The 13704-nt window shown below is 47.8% G+C and overlaps 1 protein-coding gene across 4 annotated transcripts in view; it reads left to right on the top strand.

The window, feature by feature from the left end:
• Positions 1-13704, top strand: part of COPE (COPI coat complex subunit epsilon) — a 64611-nt gene that overhangs the window by 39102 nt on the left and 11805 nt on the right. The window contains exons 2-5 of one of the 4 annotated variants that reach the window (XM_069068519.1): positions 84-227; positions 6245-6307; positions 8143-8243; positions 10237-10389. In XM_069068519.1, the coding sequence (XP_068924620.1) occupies positions 96-227; positions 6245-6307; positions 8143-8243; positions 10237-10389 (449 nt within the window). In that variant the 5' untranslated portion in view covers positions 84-95. Of the gene's footprint in view, positions 1-40; positions 228-6244; positions 6308-8142; positions 8244-10236; positions 10390-13704 lie in introns of those variants that run through there. The other 3 variants (XM_069068600.1, XM_069068436.1, XM_069068643.1) reach the window with 3 other exon arrangements.

The raw sequence follows: 13704 nt of genomic DNA, 5'->3' as shown, positions 1-13704 counted from the left end.
TTCTGTTCAAGGTAAGAACTACGATTCCCAGAGGGCCGCGCGGTTGCCGACTTGCGTCACTTCTTCCTCATATCCGTCGACGTGTCGGTAACAAGATGGCCCCTCCGGCTCCCGGTACTGGCCCGGCCCCCGGCGGCCCCGGGGAGGTGGACGAGCTGTTCGACGTGAAGAACGCCTTCTACATCGGCAGCTATCAGCAGTGCATCAACGAGGCGCAGCGCGTCAAGGTGCGGCCGGAGCGGGAGGGCAGGACGGGGAGGTCCGGGGTCCGGAGCCCGCGGGAGCTCGGGGGGGGGGGGGGGGGGGGGGGGGTGCTGTACGCGCCTTCCGCGGCCCAGGCCAAGGCCGCGGTCAGGGCCGGTACCGGGGCAGGGCAGGGGTTTCGTCGCCCACCCCAACCGCCAGGGCCCTTTAGAAGGGATCTCGTCCAAATCCTCGCGCCCCATTTTAGTGACGGGCAAACTGAGGCCCAGAGAACGCGGGCGACCGACACAGCGAATCCCTTTCAATGCAGCCAATGTTTATTTAGTGCCTACTTACGTGCAGAGCCCTGGAGAGACCAAGGACGATGGGACAGGCAGACAGTGTCATAGGGTGCCCAGTCTGTGGGCAATCTTAACACGGGCCAAGAAAAGGCAGAGACAGAGTGCTCTGGGAAGATCAGACCTCAAGAGATCGTCCAGCCCCGCTTGTACCTGAATGGACAAGAATCTCCTTCCGCCCCCAAATCCTGTTTGACAAGTGGACATCTGGCCTTCGTAGGGAGGTCTCTAGTGATGGGGGCCTCACTACCTGCTAAGGAAAACAATTCCACTCTTGGACGGTTCTCATTGTTAAGAGGCTGCCCCTCCTCCCAGTTAACGGTCCTTCTGCAGGCTTGTCTAGGGAAGCCTAGTTAAGACTAACTATGGATAGTCAAGCTTCATCAACCTCATCTGGGACTGTTAGAGAGCCCAAGCTGCCCCAATCAGTAGTTGGGATGGGAGGTGTGGTCAAAAGGCAGAGTGGGAATTTTCTGGAAGGGACTGGAAGTTAGATAAGTGCAGGCTTGCTGAAGGTCTGGGAGTCCCATCTCCCCCTTAAGACTTTCTTCCCTGCCGAGAAGGGAGGTGGAGGGGCAACTATGTTGGCTACCCAGATTAGATAGGACCTTTAAATAGCTACATTGTCTACCTTGGACAGCTCTTTGGTCTCCCCTGGGTGGAGCCTAGGTTGAGAGGGGTGTCAGGTAGGAAGTGGTCCTTTCTTTTTTTTATCCACTAAGTGGTAAGTTTTATAGATGGTTAAGAAAAAAAAATTGCCTTGGACTGGTGTTTGGGAAAACCTGAGCTTGGTGCTTTCCAAGATCCAGGCTCCAATAAGGTATCTTCAGAAGGCAAACTCTTCTATGTCCAAGTCCCTAGCCCAGTTTTCAATTTAGGATTTTGTCATTGGAGAATTTACCAAATTCTTCCCAAAGGTGGCAGGCAGAAATTGTTTCAGAGGAGCCCAAAGTCTAGGAAAGGTAATGATTTACATGTTCAAAACACTCTACAGTTTAAAAAGAGGGAGGGAGCTTCACATACGTTTTGATTTGATTCTCACAGGAGCCCTGTGATGTAGTTAGTAGAAACATTATCCTCATCTTTGAGAGTAAGTTCTGGGAGGTCAAGGACTGTTTCATTTTTGACCTTTTTTTCTCTAGCACAGCTCCTAAGTGAGTTGAATGACGAAGCGGAGGCCTCATCCATGGTCATAAAGCTGATAAGTGGCAAAGCTGCCTCTGCTCAGATGCAAGTCTTTCTACTATTCTTTATGTTACAGTGACTTGGTAATTACTGGAAGTTGACAAAACCAAGGCAAAAGGACATATGCATTTGTGTACATAAGACTCCTCAGACTAGTCCACCACCTTGGCTGGGGATCCAGTCCAGTGCAACAAGCATTTATTAACTCCTGTGATGGGCAAAGCCCTGGGCTAGGAGTAAAAAAAAACAACAGAGGTCGTTACAGTCTACATAAGGGAGCCCTAGGAGCAGAGTAGTAAATGCATGATAGTTTGAGGAGAGCCATATTTAACAGCAAGGCAGGATTGCTTTTTCTGCAGGAAATCCTGTAGAAGTCATGGAATTTGAGATTAGGAAGGGGCCTCATTAACCATATAGTTCAACTTGTCTATGACAGGAATCTCCCCAGTGACATGCCAAAGAGGTGGTAATACAGCCCCGAGCAGGGGGGAAGCCTCCACCTCTCCAGGAGTCCATTCTGCTTTCCAAGAGCTGTCAGTGTTAGGAAATTTTTCCAACCTCAATCCCAAATTTGCTTCTTCAAAACACCAACTCATTGCTCCTGGTTGTGCCTTCTGAAGCCAGATAGAACAAAGGTCATCCTGCCTTCACGTGACAGACTTCCATGTACTTGGAGATCTGAATCTTCTCTTCTGCAGGTGAAACATGCCTGGTTCCTTCTCTTTGAAGCTTCCCTGTGGAATCTCAGTTAACACTGACTGGGGGATGTCCCTATGATGTCCTCAGTGTACTTGACATGGATTCAGGGCCTTACACCATCCTGGTTGCCCACTGACTGGAAACAGTAATGCAGATGATGTTTTATGAGGTCAGCTTAAGGTGGAAATACCTCCTCCCTGTTCCTGAAAACTGTGCCCCTTTTAAGGCAGCCCAGATTATCCTGGCTTTTTGCTTCCACAGCACACTACTGACTCCTCTAGAACTAGTGGTCCAGATCTTTTTGAGACCAGCTGCTGCTTTTCTATGCCTCCCCATCTTGTGCTCATGAAGCTGAATTTTTGTGCCCACGTGCGGGCTTCCCATTTGTTTCTGTGAATCTTATTAGATTGAGCCCAGTGCTCCAACCTGTTGAAATCCTTTTGATTCCTGCCTGACATCTAGCGTGTCAACTTCTTCCAAACTGGGTGTCATTTGCAGACTGGATGAGCCTGCCACTTAGTCATTTATCTACAACATTGATAAGAAAGTCAGATAGCTCAGGGCCAAGGAAAGATCCTTCTGGGGTTCCCCTGGGCTCCTCTTGCCATGCTGACACAGAATCATTGGCAACCCCTTAGTGAGGCCAGCCTTTTCTGAATCCGTTTAATTGTGTTATTTTCTAATGCATAGCTTTTCCACAAAACTGGTAAGAGAAATTTTATCAAAAGCTTTGCTAAAATTTGAATAAACTCTATATCCATTCTTTCCCTCATTCAGAAATCCTGTCAAAAAGGAAAATGAGGTTAATCCGACATTAATCCAAAACCCTGCTGGCCCTTTGTAATCCCCACTTCCCTTTCTAAATAAATGTTTGCCAAGTAGCTCTGTAATGATAATTTCTAGGGTTTTCTCGGGAATTGAAGTCAAGCTCACTCTTCTGGTTTGTAGGCTCTGGTCTGTTCTTTTTCTCAAAACTTGGGACAACTAGCATTTTCCTTCTCCTGTTCCCTCTCCGTGATCTGCCTTGGCGAACAGTGACTCAGTGGTCACATCTGCTAGCTCTTTGAGGACAAGGATGTGTCTTTTCTGGGCTGGGTGACTTGGGTCCATCCAGGGCACCCAGCCACTCTTATTAGCTCCTTACCGATCTCTTTTTAGTGGTGTTCAGTCATTTCCTGGGTAAAGGTCATTCTCCTTATCAGAAAAACCCAAAATATAGCAGTTGAGCTCCCCATGTTCCCCAAGCAATCCTTTCCTAGGTTCCCTTGCCATTCTCAGCTCATTCTGACTTAAGCATTTTTACAGAACTCAGCTATGCCCTCATTCTCATGCTCCTTACTTGGTTTTTCTTCCATTTTTTCTTCATTTATTTTTAGTGATTAGTGAGTTCTCTGTGTATCCACATTGGTTTCTTCAGACAAGTGCCATTTTCCCTCCTCAGTGGAATTGTTTCCCTTTGTGTCTTCAGTATTTCATTCATAAGCATCTCCCTTCCCTCTTGAGCCTACTTCCCTGGGATCCTATTCATCTTTGCTCTGAAGTCTTTGAAATCTGCCTTCCTAAAATCATGGGTACCTGGATGTCAGATGGTGCCCAAATTTCCTCTACACAAACTCTAGGATGGGGTGGTCACGTCCCTGTAAGGTTCCCGTACTTTCCACCCAGCAGCTAGTGCCTCCCTATTAGTGAATCTCAGATCCAGAATAGAATTTCCCCTTTTGGTCTCTCTACCTTTTGAAGAATGAAATTGTTATTAAGGCAGATCAGGAGATGAATCTAGGAGCTGGGACATGAGTTGAGCATTTAAGGAAGCTAAGGATTGTAAGATAAAGGCCACGAGGCAGGCACCCACATTGAAGGTATGAGAGGCAGACTGAGGACAGAGGTGGGATGCTGGATCCCTAGAACAGCACGGAGTCTAGCTGGAACATAATGTTAGAAACATGAAGGGGAGTCCTGTTCAGTAAAGACTGGGCAGGAAGGCTAGTGCCAGCTGGGGAAGGGCTTTAAATGCCAAACTGGTGAGTTTGTATTTTATGCTGGAGGCAGTGCCCCATGCCCCCATATTTCCCTCTCCAGAATTTGGTCTCTTTGGCCTTTGGGGTTTACGTTTCATCACCTTTAAAAAGCAGACAGATCACATCTCAGAAATTCATTGGTAAATGAGTTGTTTGGGGCATTTTCCCATATAAACTCTTAATACATAGTGGTTGCCTTGCCCTTTCACTTTACACAGGAAGACACTAAGACACAGAAGGGAAAGGGCTTGTCCAAGCTTGAACCAGACCACTCCAATTCAGTGATCCTAGAAAATCCAAAGTCAGATGATGAACCTATTTCATGAACTGAACCAATGTTTTCCAGACCCTGATTCTGACTATATGTTAGAATGGTGCTTGCCACAATCTCATCACTTTCTTCTGCTCCCTGTGCAAGGCACCCTGGTCATGGGACACTGCATTCAAGAAATCTGCTTCTCAGTCACCCTCAAAAATTATCCCCAGTTCCCACCTGGACCCCTGCAGTTAGCTGTCAAGTCCTATTGATTCTACCCCTGTGGCATTCGGAGTCTGTCGCCTCCATTCTCCATTCATTGCCTTCAAGGCCTTTGTTCAGGCCTTTTTCACTTTTCCCCCCTTTCTAAGTGATCTTCCTACCTTTGGTCTCTTCTTTCTTCAATCAATGCTTGCCCCCTTGCCAAATAATCTTCATACAGTTTTTACCATCCTACTACCTAAAAACTTTGTGGTTCCTCACTGCCAACCAAATAAAGTATAGATTTATCATCCTGGCATTCTAGGCCATCTGGACCTAACCTACCTTTCTAACATCTCTCACTGGTCTCCTTGATCCATAGTACATTCTAATCAAATGGGGCTGTCCATTTCTATTTAGGTTCTGTCCCCCAGGACCCTCCCCTGATTCTCCATTGGATGTGATCTGTCTTCAGATATCTTAAAGCACCCTGTTTGTACCTTTCCCTTTGTAATTAGAGTCTAACTTTATTGTAATTAATTATGGACAAGTCTTCACCCCATACTTAGATGGTCAGCTCTCTGGGTTCAAAGTCTGTGTATCCCCACTCCCTAGAATAGGGCCTTGCAGACTATAGGCGCTTGTTATTGAATTGAATTAAATTTCTCCAAAATTCCAACTTGGCTCAGCCCAGTATGGGCCTCACCTACACTTGAGAACTAGGAAAACTGCTTAGCCTTGCTGTTCCAACACTGCTGGTACTAATAAAGCCTGAACTTGGCCTATTCTGCCCTGCTCAGGAAGCTCCAGGGGCTCCAATTTTGTGGAGGATGAATTACAAACTAGGGGTATTTTATACCCTTCACAATCAGGCTCTGGCCTTCCTTTCCAGATTAATTGTTGCACATACCTCCCTCTCCCCCTCTCCCAAACTCAGTGGTCCAGCCAAATTGGACTTTTCCCACCCAACCTCTATTTCCCTTTCCCTACAGTCCTTGAATGACTGTCTCCCATGCCTGATGCCTCCTCCCCCAATTCTTAGAACCCCCAGCTGTCCTTCAATGCTTAGCTCCTATGCTCCCACCTGCATGAGGCCTTCCCTGATCTGTCCCAGCCCATGCAATTCCCTTTTGCTTACTTTGTATATGTATGGTGTGTATATGTATGGTATTTACTTACATATTTACATGTAACCCCCCCCCACAGGATCTAAACTCCTTGAGGGTAGGCATTGTTTATGTTTTCCTAGCACAGCACCCATCACTGTGCCTGGCATATAGTAGATGCTTTTGATTGACTTTGTTTCAATGTGTGTTCATCCTAACATCTTTTGTTCTCTCTAGCTTTCCAGCCCAGAAAAAGAAGTTGAAAGAGATGTCTTCTTGTACAGAGCTTATCTCGCACAGGTGATGATGTTTTCAGACTTTCTAACTCACACATATCCTTCAGAGTTCCCATGCCTATATTACAAGTTTAGGTCACCCTTTATTATCCATTTGCTTTGGTTCTGTAGCAAATCTCTATAATAATAATAATGCTAGAAAGAACTGGAAGGGACCCTAGAACATAAAACATTGAATTTTACCATTGTGCAGAACAGGAACTGTCAAAGCTCAAAGAGAACCTTAGAGAGCCTCCCTTCCAAGTGTTTAATTGGATGAAGGAGGAAGGGAAGGTGCAGAAGCTGTTAATCCTTAATATTCATGTTCTTTCTAAGGACTGCAGGCCAGGAAAGCCTTCTGTATTAATAGAAAAATGGCTTCAGAGAGAAAAGGTCAGTGCTTTATTTTTAAAAAGTTTTTATTAATGCATTTCAGATTAATTTCATTCTCCAACAACTTCCTCCCCATCACCAATAGAATCATGTTGATAGCAAAGGAATACAGTTAAACAAAACAAACCTACCCACCAGCCATGTGATTTGTTTCCTCATTAGTTCTCTGGGATCATTACATGGTCTGAATTCTGAAATCTTTGCATTGTTTTCCTTTCTGTTAATATGATTGCTGTGTATACTGGCCTCTTGGTTCTGTATCAGTTCAAAAAAGTCTTCAAGTTTCTCTAAATTTTTCATATTAGCATTTTCTTAAGAGGCAGCATTGGAGTCGGGAAGCTTTGAGTTCTGGTCCTTCCTCAGTAACAGACTTGCTCTGTGACTGTGGGGAATGCCCTTACCTTCTCTGTGCCCTAGAAAAAGTCCTAGGGCTCTGAGTTATAAATTGCTAATCTACATTGATGGAGAAATTTCCACAGTAGACATTATCCACAAAGAAGAATAATAAGTCTGATCTGGTTCCCCCCAAAAGCATAACTTAACAGTATACTAATAGCCTTTTAAATTCTCTCTTCCATGGGGCAGCTAGGTTGCGCAGTGAATAGAGCTTCCTGGAGTCAGGAAGACCTGAGTTCAAATGCAGCCGCAGACACTTAACACAAAAACTAGCCATGTGACCTTGGGCAAGTCACTTTACCCGAATTGCCCTACTTTCCCCCTTCCAAAAAGCAAAAAAAAAATCTCTCTTCCTGGGGGATTGGGGATGGGAAAGACTTCCTAGAATGTAGGACTGGGTTGATATGTTGCTTAGTTTTACTGAACTGTTTTGTCTTTTTCCTTTTTATTACTTGTTATAAGAGATGGCTCCCTAGGTGGGCAAGAATAGGGAAATTATATTGAGAAATTAAGATAGCAATAATATTTAAATTAAATTTATGACCTCTATGCTATTACTACTAACATTTATATAGATAGCACTTATTATGTGTCAGACACTGCGCTAAGTGCTTTGCAAATATTACCTCATTTGATTCTCACAACAACTCTAGCAGGGAGCTGCTATTATGATCCCATTTTGCAGATAAGGAAACTAAGACATCGATGAAGTGACTTGCCAAGAGTCACACAGCTACTAAGTGTTTGGCTAGATTTGAACTCAGATCCTCCTGACCCCTAGTCCAATGCTCCATACATTCTCCCACTTAGCTGCTACATAGCTAATAACTCTTGGGGCTGAGCTGGGGACTGAGGGCCTAAGGCCTCCTCCCTCCAGCCCAGTGTCTCAGAAAAGATACTGACCTAGACTTCCTTGCTGCTGCTGGTATTGAGGCTGCTCCCTTGGGGTCAGCCATCCCCAGCCCAGAGGGAACCGGGCCTGGCTGCTGTGTCCTCACCACTATGAGTCCTAAGCCGCCTTTTTATGAATGAGGGGAATGATACAATAGGATGTCTCTCCGCTCTCCACAGAGAAAGTATGGTGTGGTCCTGGATGAGATCAAAGCCAACTCCTCTCCTGAGCTCCAGGCCGTTCGAATGTTTGCAGAGTATCTTTCCAGTGAGAGCCAGAGGTGAGTGGGAGGGCCTGTGTAAGTGGGCAGGTGTTCAAAACGGCAGGGCCTTCGCTTCTTCATGTGGAAAACAGGGCTGACATCTGCCTACCCACCTCACAGGCCTTTTGGGAAAAGCAAGGCCCTGCAGAGCTGCGAGTGGCTAATTATTATAATTAGAGGGCTGGGTCTCTGAGGACTTCAGGGCCACATTTACCAGTCTCCAGTGAAGGAGAGGGCTCCATGATGTTTCTGGGCTGGGGCCAGTGCCTTCCAGACACTGTTGTTTAAGTGGGGGGAAGATTTTCAGGGTTCTGGTAACACTGGATACAGATTCTAGAGGACCTTTTGACTTGACCTGTCAACAGGCCCCAGGTTTGCTCCAGAAGCAGACCAAGGAAGCCAAAGGAAAGATGTTTTCATGGACACTGTACCCCTCAGACTGCACCCACCCCCAGTCTGATTAACTGAAGGCTTCTTACTCTCTAGCCCTCTGAGACTACAAGGGATCTTTTCTGGTGCTGGAATTTAATTATTTTCCCTTGGAATTCATATTTTATAAAGGAGAATGTACTGGGGAAGTATACCCCTTTCTTCCAGCCCCCAGTCTACCCCAATCTAGTAGACATTTGACATCAGTTTTAGAAGTATAAATTATTACACTTAGAGAATCAAAGACATGTTTTACAGGGGGAGGAACTTAGGGAATCTTGGACCTAGAAGAATTAATAGAGCATAGTATATGCAATGTCAGAGCTAGGAGGATCCTCAGAGCCCAGGATATCAGATCTGGGAGGGCCCTTAGAACCCAGGATGTCAGGGCTGTGAGGGCCCTTAGAACAGAGAAAGTCAGATCTCAGAGGGCCTTTAAAACACAGGATGTCAGGGCTGGGGTGGTCCTTAGAACACAGGATGTCAGAGCTGGGAGGGCCCTTAGGACACAGGATGACAGAGCTGGGAGGGCCCTTAGAACCCAGGATGTCAGAGCTGGGAGGGCCCTTAGAACCCAGGATGTCAGAGCTGGGAGGGCCCTTAGAACCCAGGATGTCAGAGCTGGGAGGGCCCTGAGAACAGAAAAGGTCAGAGCTAGGAGGGCCTTTAGAAATAATCTACCGTGTTTCCCTGATAATAAGACCTATCCCGAAAATAAGCCCTCCACTTACTGTGTAAGATTCCTCTAAAATAAGCCCTCCCCCGAAAATAAGCCCTATTGAGATTGCTACTATAGTGAAGGTGATCCCCTGCGCTACACGGTACATTACTACCCTCTGTATGCACCGTTCCCCCCCCCCCGTGAAACAACCCACCCCCCCCTCTGAGCTGCATCCAATCAGAGCTGCAGCAGTGAGCGCGTCATCCTGTTCTTCCCCAGTGATTTACTTATTGAATAAAGGTACATTTTTTGGTTCACATTTACCTGTTTATTAAAATTGCTGTCAATGTTCATTAAAATAAGCCCTCCCCTGAAAATAAGCCCTCTGGTGTTTTTCTGTCCAAAAAAAATTAATAAGACAGTGTCTTATTATAGGGGAAACACGGTAGTCCAACACCTTCTCTATCTAAACAAGATAGAGAAAAGGGACTCAAAGAAGGGAAATTGCTTGTGGTTTTAGCTCTGCCAGAGGTGTATGTCAATTGTGATTCTTCACTGGACTGTCCTGAGCCTGGACTCCAGCATCTCATCTCAGCTTCTGTGTCAACAACATCCCAGTTGAGCCTGTCACAGCAGGCAGGGGCAGGGGAAGGGAATACAGGGGCCTGGGTTTCTGCTTCCCCGAGAAGGAGCAAAGCACCATGTTAATTGAGGAAAGCACTCATAAATGGAAGGGCCCTCAGTGTCCATCTGGGTTGACCTCGTGACTCCTCAGCCTCCTCCCTGCTCCAGCATTCTGAGCTCCCTCCCAACTTGGACATTTGGTGGCTTTGTGAGTCTACGAGAATTATGTTCTCACAGGAGCTCTGAGGGAATGGGCCGCAGGGGTACATACACATCCTGCTCATCTTTCTGTTGCAGAGATGCGATTGTTGCAGACCTGGATCGAAAGATGGCCAAGAATGTGGATGTGGCCAATACGACCTTCTTGCTGCTGGCCGCTTCCATCTATTTCCATGACAAGAACCCTGATGCTGCTCTGCGCACCTTGCACCAGGGGGAGAGCTTGGAGTGGTGAGTGTGACGGTGCCCCCACCCCCAGCGCCCTTCAGCAAGCAGCTGTGAAGGGGCTGGGGGCAGAGACACATTCTTTGGGATGCAAAGAACTTCTCTGGGCTGTTGTCATAGAAACAGATGAACAAGACTTATCTGGAAACATGCAGGCCCTTCCAAGGCTCCGTATTTGTATTCCGGGCAGATACTCCTCCCTCAATGGGGAGGCGCTCCTTCAAGGACACAGCCCAGAGGCCTGAAGGCACCTTTGACCCCTCTTGTGGCTGAGAGCAGCTTTGTCTCTGAGGCACCACACCATTCCCGTTCCTCCCTCTGGCTGAGGCCAGGATGCCTTGTCCCTCAACACACCGCTGATCCAGCGGCTCAGAGCTGGCTTCCATTTTGGTTCAGTGGACACCACATCAAATCAGCTAGTGTTATTGAGCACCTACTATGTACTGGGCGCTGGGCTATGTCCCAAGGTTATGAAGGCAGAAAACAACCCCTGTGTTCAAGGAGCGTGCAGATAACTGCACTGAAACAAAGGAGGACTGGGAAAGGCTCCTTGTAGAAGGGGGGAGTTTAGCTGAATCTTGAAAGGAACCAGGGAAGCTGGGAGCCAGAGAGAAGGAGGGAGAGAGCTCTAGCCATGGAGGAGAGCCAGAGAAAATGCCCAGTCAGGAGATGGAGTGTCAGGGGAGGCCTGTGCTACTGGGTCACAGAGTGGGGGGAGGAGTGAGGTGTAAGAAGACTGGAAAGAGGAGGGGAGGGCAGGAGGCAGGTTATGAAGGGCTTTGAACACCAAACAGAGGAGTCCTTAGTTACTTCTGGAGGCAATAGGGAGCCATGGGAGTTTATTGAGTAGGGGAATGACATGGTTGGACCTGTGTTTTTAGAGAATACATAAAATACCTACTGTGTAAGATGCTATGTGGTCTTAAATGGATGATATAAAGATGGAACAATGGGGTACAATGGAAAGGGCACTGGATTTGATGTCAGAAGATCTGGGTTCTAATCCTGGTTCTTCCCCTTACTCCCTGTGTAATGACTTAAGACAAGTGTCTTCACTGCTCTGACCTCACTCCTTCTCTTCAGTGGCACTAGATGGCTCTGAGGTCCCTTTTCAAGCTGAACTCAGGTTCTATGACACATGCTTGTTCTTCAGGAGATGATGTGTCCATAAGTACTGATTAGAATGTGATAAATGCACAGGAGCAGTGCTTCCAGCCTGGCCCATGCTGGCTCTCCTGCTGGTTGGCTGGACTTGGCCGGGAGCGCTTCAACTCTCTCCCCTCGCAGGCCCTCCCATTCCCTTTGGCTTCACTTGCCACTGCATTCAATGCTGTTCCAATAATTATCTCGCCAGCCCTTGGGATCCCCACCCCATCTCCTGGTTTCACACCTGCTAATCATCAGCTCTTTCTCTTGTGCTTTAAGGCTGCCCAGGTCACTGGGGCAGGCCTGACACCTGAATGCTTTTGCCCTCTCCACATTGGTGGAGCCTGAGGCAGCTGGGCCCTGTCTGCTACTCAGTGATCCTTCTGCCCCACCTTGCCCCTTCCCCATAGCAACTGTTATAAACCTGCTTCTCTCTCCCCGAGTCCCTGCTTAGAATCAGATGCCCCCTTCACTGAGAAAATTGAACATCTCTGGCAGGAGCCCTCAGCCTCTTCCCCCACCTCCTGCCCTTCTGCCTCAGTCCCCTGGCTCACCAGCCAGGAGATCCCCTTCCCAGAGGAAGAGATAGTCCTGCCTGCAGCCATGCACTGAGATCCCAGCCCTCCCCATGGTGCTGTGCCATTGTTCCATACAGTTAGTCCTCTCGTGTACCTTCAGTCTGTCTGTAGTGTGAGCCGTCTCATGTCTCCTCTGCCCTTTAGTGAGACACTTCTAGATAGCTGCCTCTGGTATCCCTGGCCGAACCCCTCGTGCTTCTCAGACCCCACAGTTTGTCACCTGCCCTGTCCCGCTCCTATAGCCCCTCACCAGTCCTGCTGACCAGCTTTGAGCTTTGGAAATAATACTTGCACCATCACCCACAGCGTGTGTCAAGAGAGGTCTTTGTAAACCCTAAAAGGCTAGGGATAGGAACTGGAGATGAGATCTCATCGTTATTAGGACTTCCAGGAGATAGAAACTCCCTCTCCCAGCACAAGTTGGTACCTTCTCTGTGCCTTCACATCTTAGAGCGTGGGCAAGGGCACTAAGGTTCAGCACTTGTCCTGGGTCACACAGCCAGGACATATCTGAGGCAAGGCTTGAGCCCAGGTCTTCTGGGCTCCACTGTCACCCACTGTAAACTCTACCGTAAACATTGTTGAGTTCTGAAAGCACAAGCTAGGATTCCTATTGTTATCCTTTGCTTTTCCCATATCCGGCAGTCTTTTTTTCTAGTCCTCTTCTTCCTCTGTGGCTTTTGACTCAGTGGACCATCCCTTCCTTATAGACTCCCTTGGCTTCTACTTTCTGTCCTCCTGGTTCTCCTTACAGGGCATCTTTCTAGGTCAGGAGAGGAGGGAGTCCCCTGGCATCCCTGACTGCCCATCCATCTCCCCCTGGGCCTCAGCGTGTCCCAGACGGAACTGCTCATCTCTCTCCCCTCTTCCTTGACCCTTGGCTCCTTCTGTCAGTGGCAGCCCAGTCATTCGGGCTTCCATGTTTGTTATCTTGATAGTAAGTTGCTTCTCTCACTTCCCCTAGCCAGCTGGCCACCAAGCCCTGTCACTGTTGCCTCCGTGAAGTCCCTCTGTGGTCACTTCCTCTCTATTCTCATCTCTGGTCCAAGGCCTCATGGCCTTGCGGCCTCTTCTCAGATCTTCCAGCCTCACTTTCTCCTCTTCTTTTGCCTAGTCTTCATTTTTCACAAGCTCATTGTGTTTTTCCTCTCCTCAGGAAGCACCAGGGTCCCTGATGCCTGCTAGGTCATGTTTGGAATACTTTTGCCTGGCATTTATGGCCTGGCTCAACAGCCTGCTTCCGCCTTAACACACTTCTTCCCCTTTGATTGCTGTGTTCTGTGCTCTCTGTGCCAGCCGAGGGGGTCTGCTGTCCCCTCGTGTGCCCAGCCCCCTCTTCAGGAAGGAATGTAGCCCTTCCCTTCCCCTCCCTCTTCAGCTAGCATCTTCTCTGCATGAGCAGTATTCATTTGGCTGGTCATGGGGTGCAGTATGGGGACGCCACATCCATGCCCTGTTCGAGATAAGAGGAAGTGACAGTTCATGGTCTGACTCCACTGAAGCCACATACTTGTGTGGAGCCAAAGCAAGAGGACACAGAAACAGTCCTGACAGCTTGTGTATCTCTATCTCTAGTGCTTCCTAACAAACCCATGAA

This window comes from Petaurus breviceps, unplaced genomic scaffold (genome assembly GCF_028583685.1).
Source record: "Petaurus breviceps papuanus isolate PSGF00001 unplaced genomic scaffold, PetGlider_PUasm1.0 108, whole genome shotgun sequence".
Taxonomy (NCBI): Eukaryota; Metazoa; Chordata; class Mammalia; order Diprotodontia; family Petauridae; genus Petaurus; species Petaurus breviceps.
This window is presented reverse-complemented; position numbering and strand designations above follow the sequence as displayed.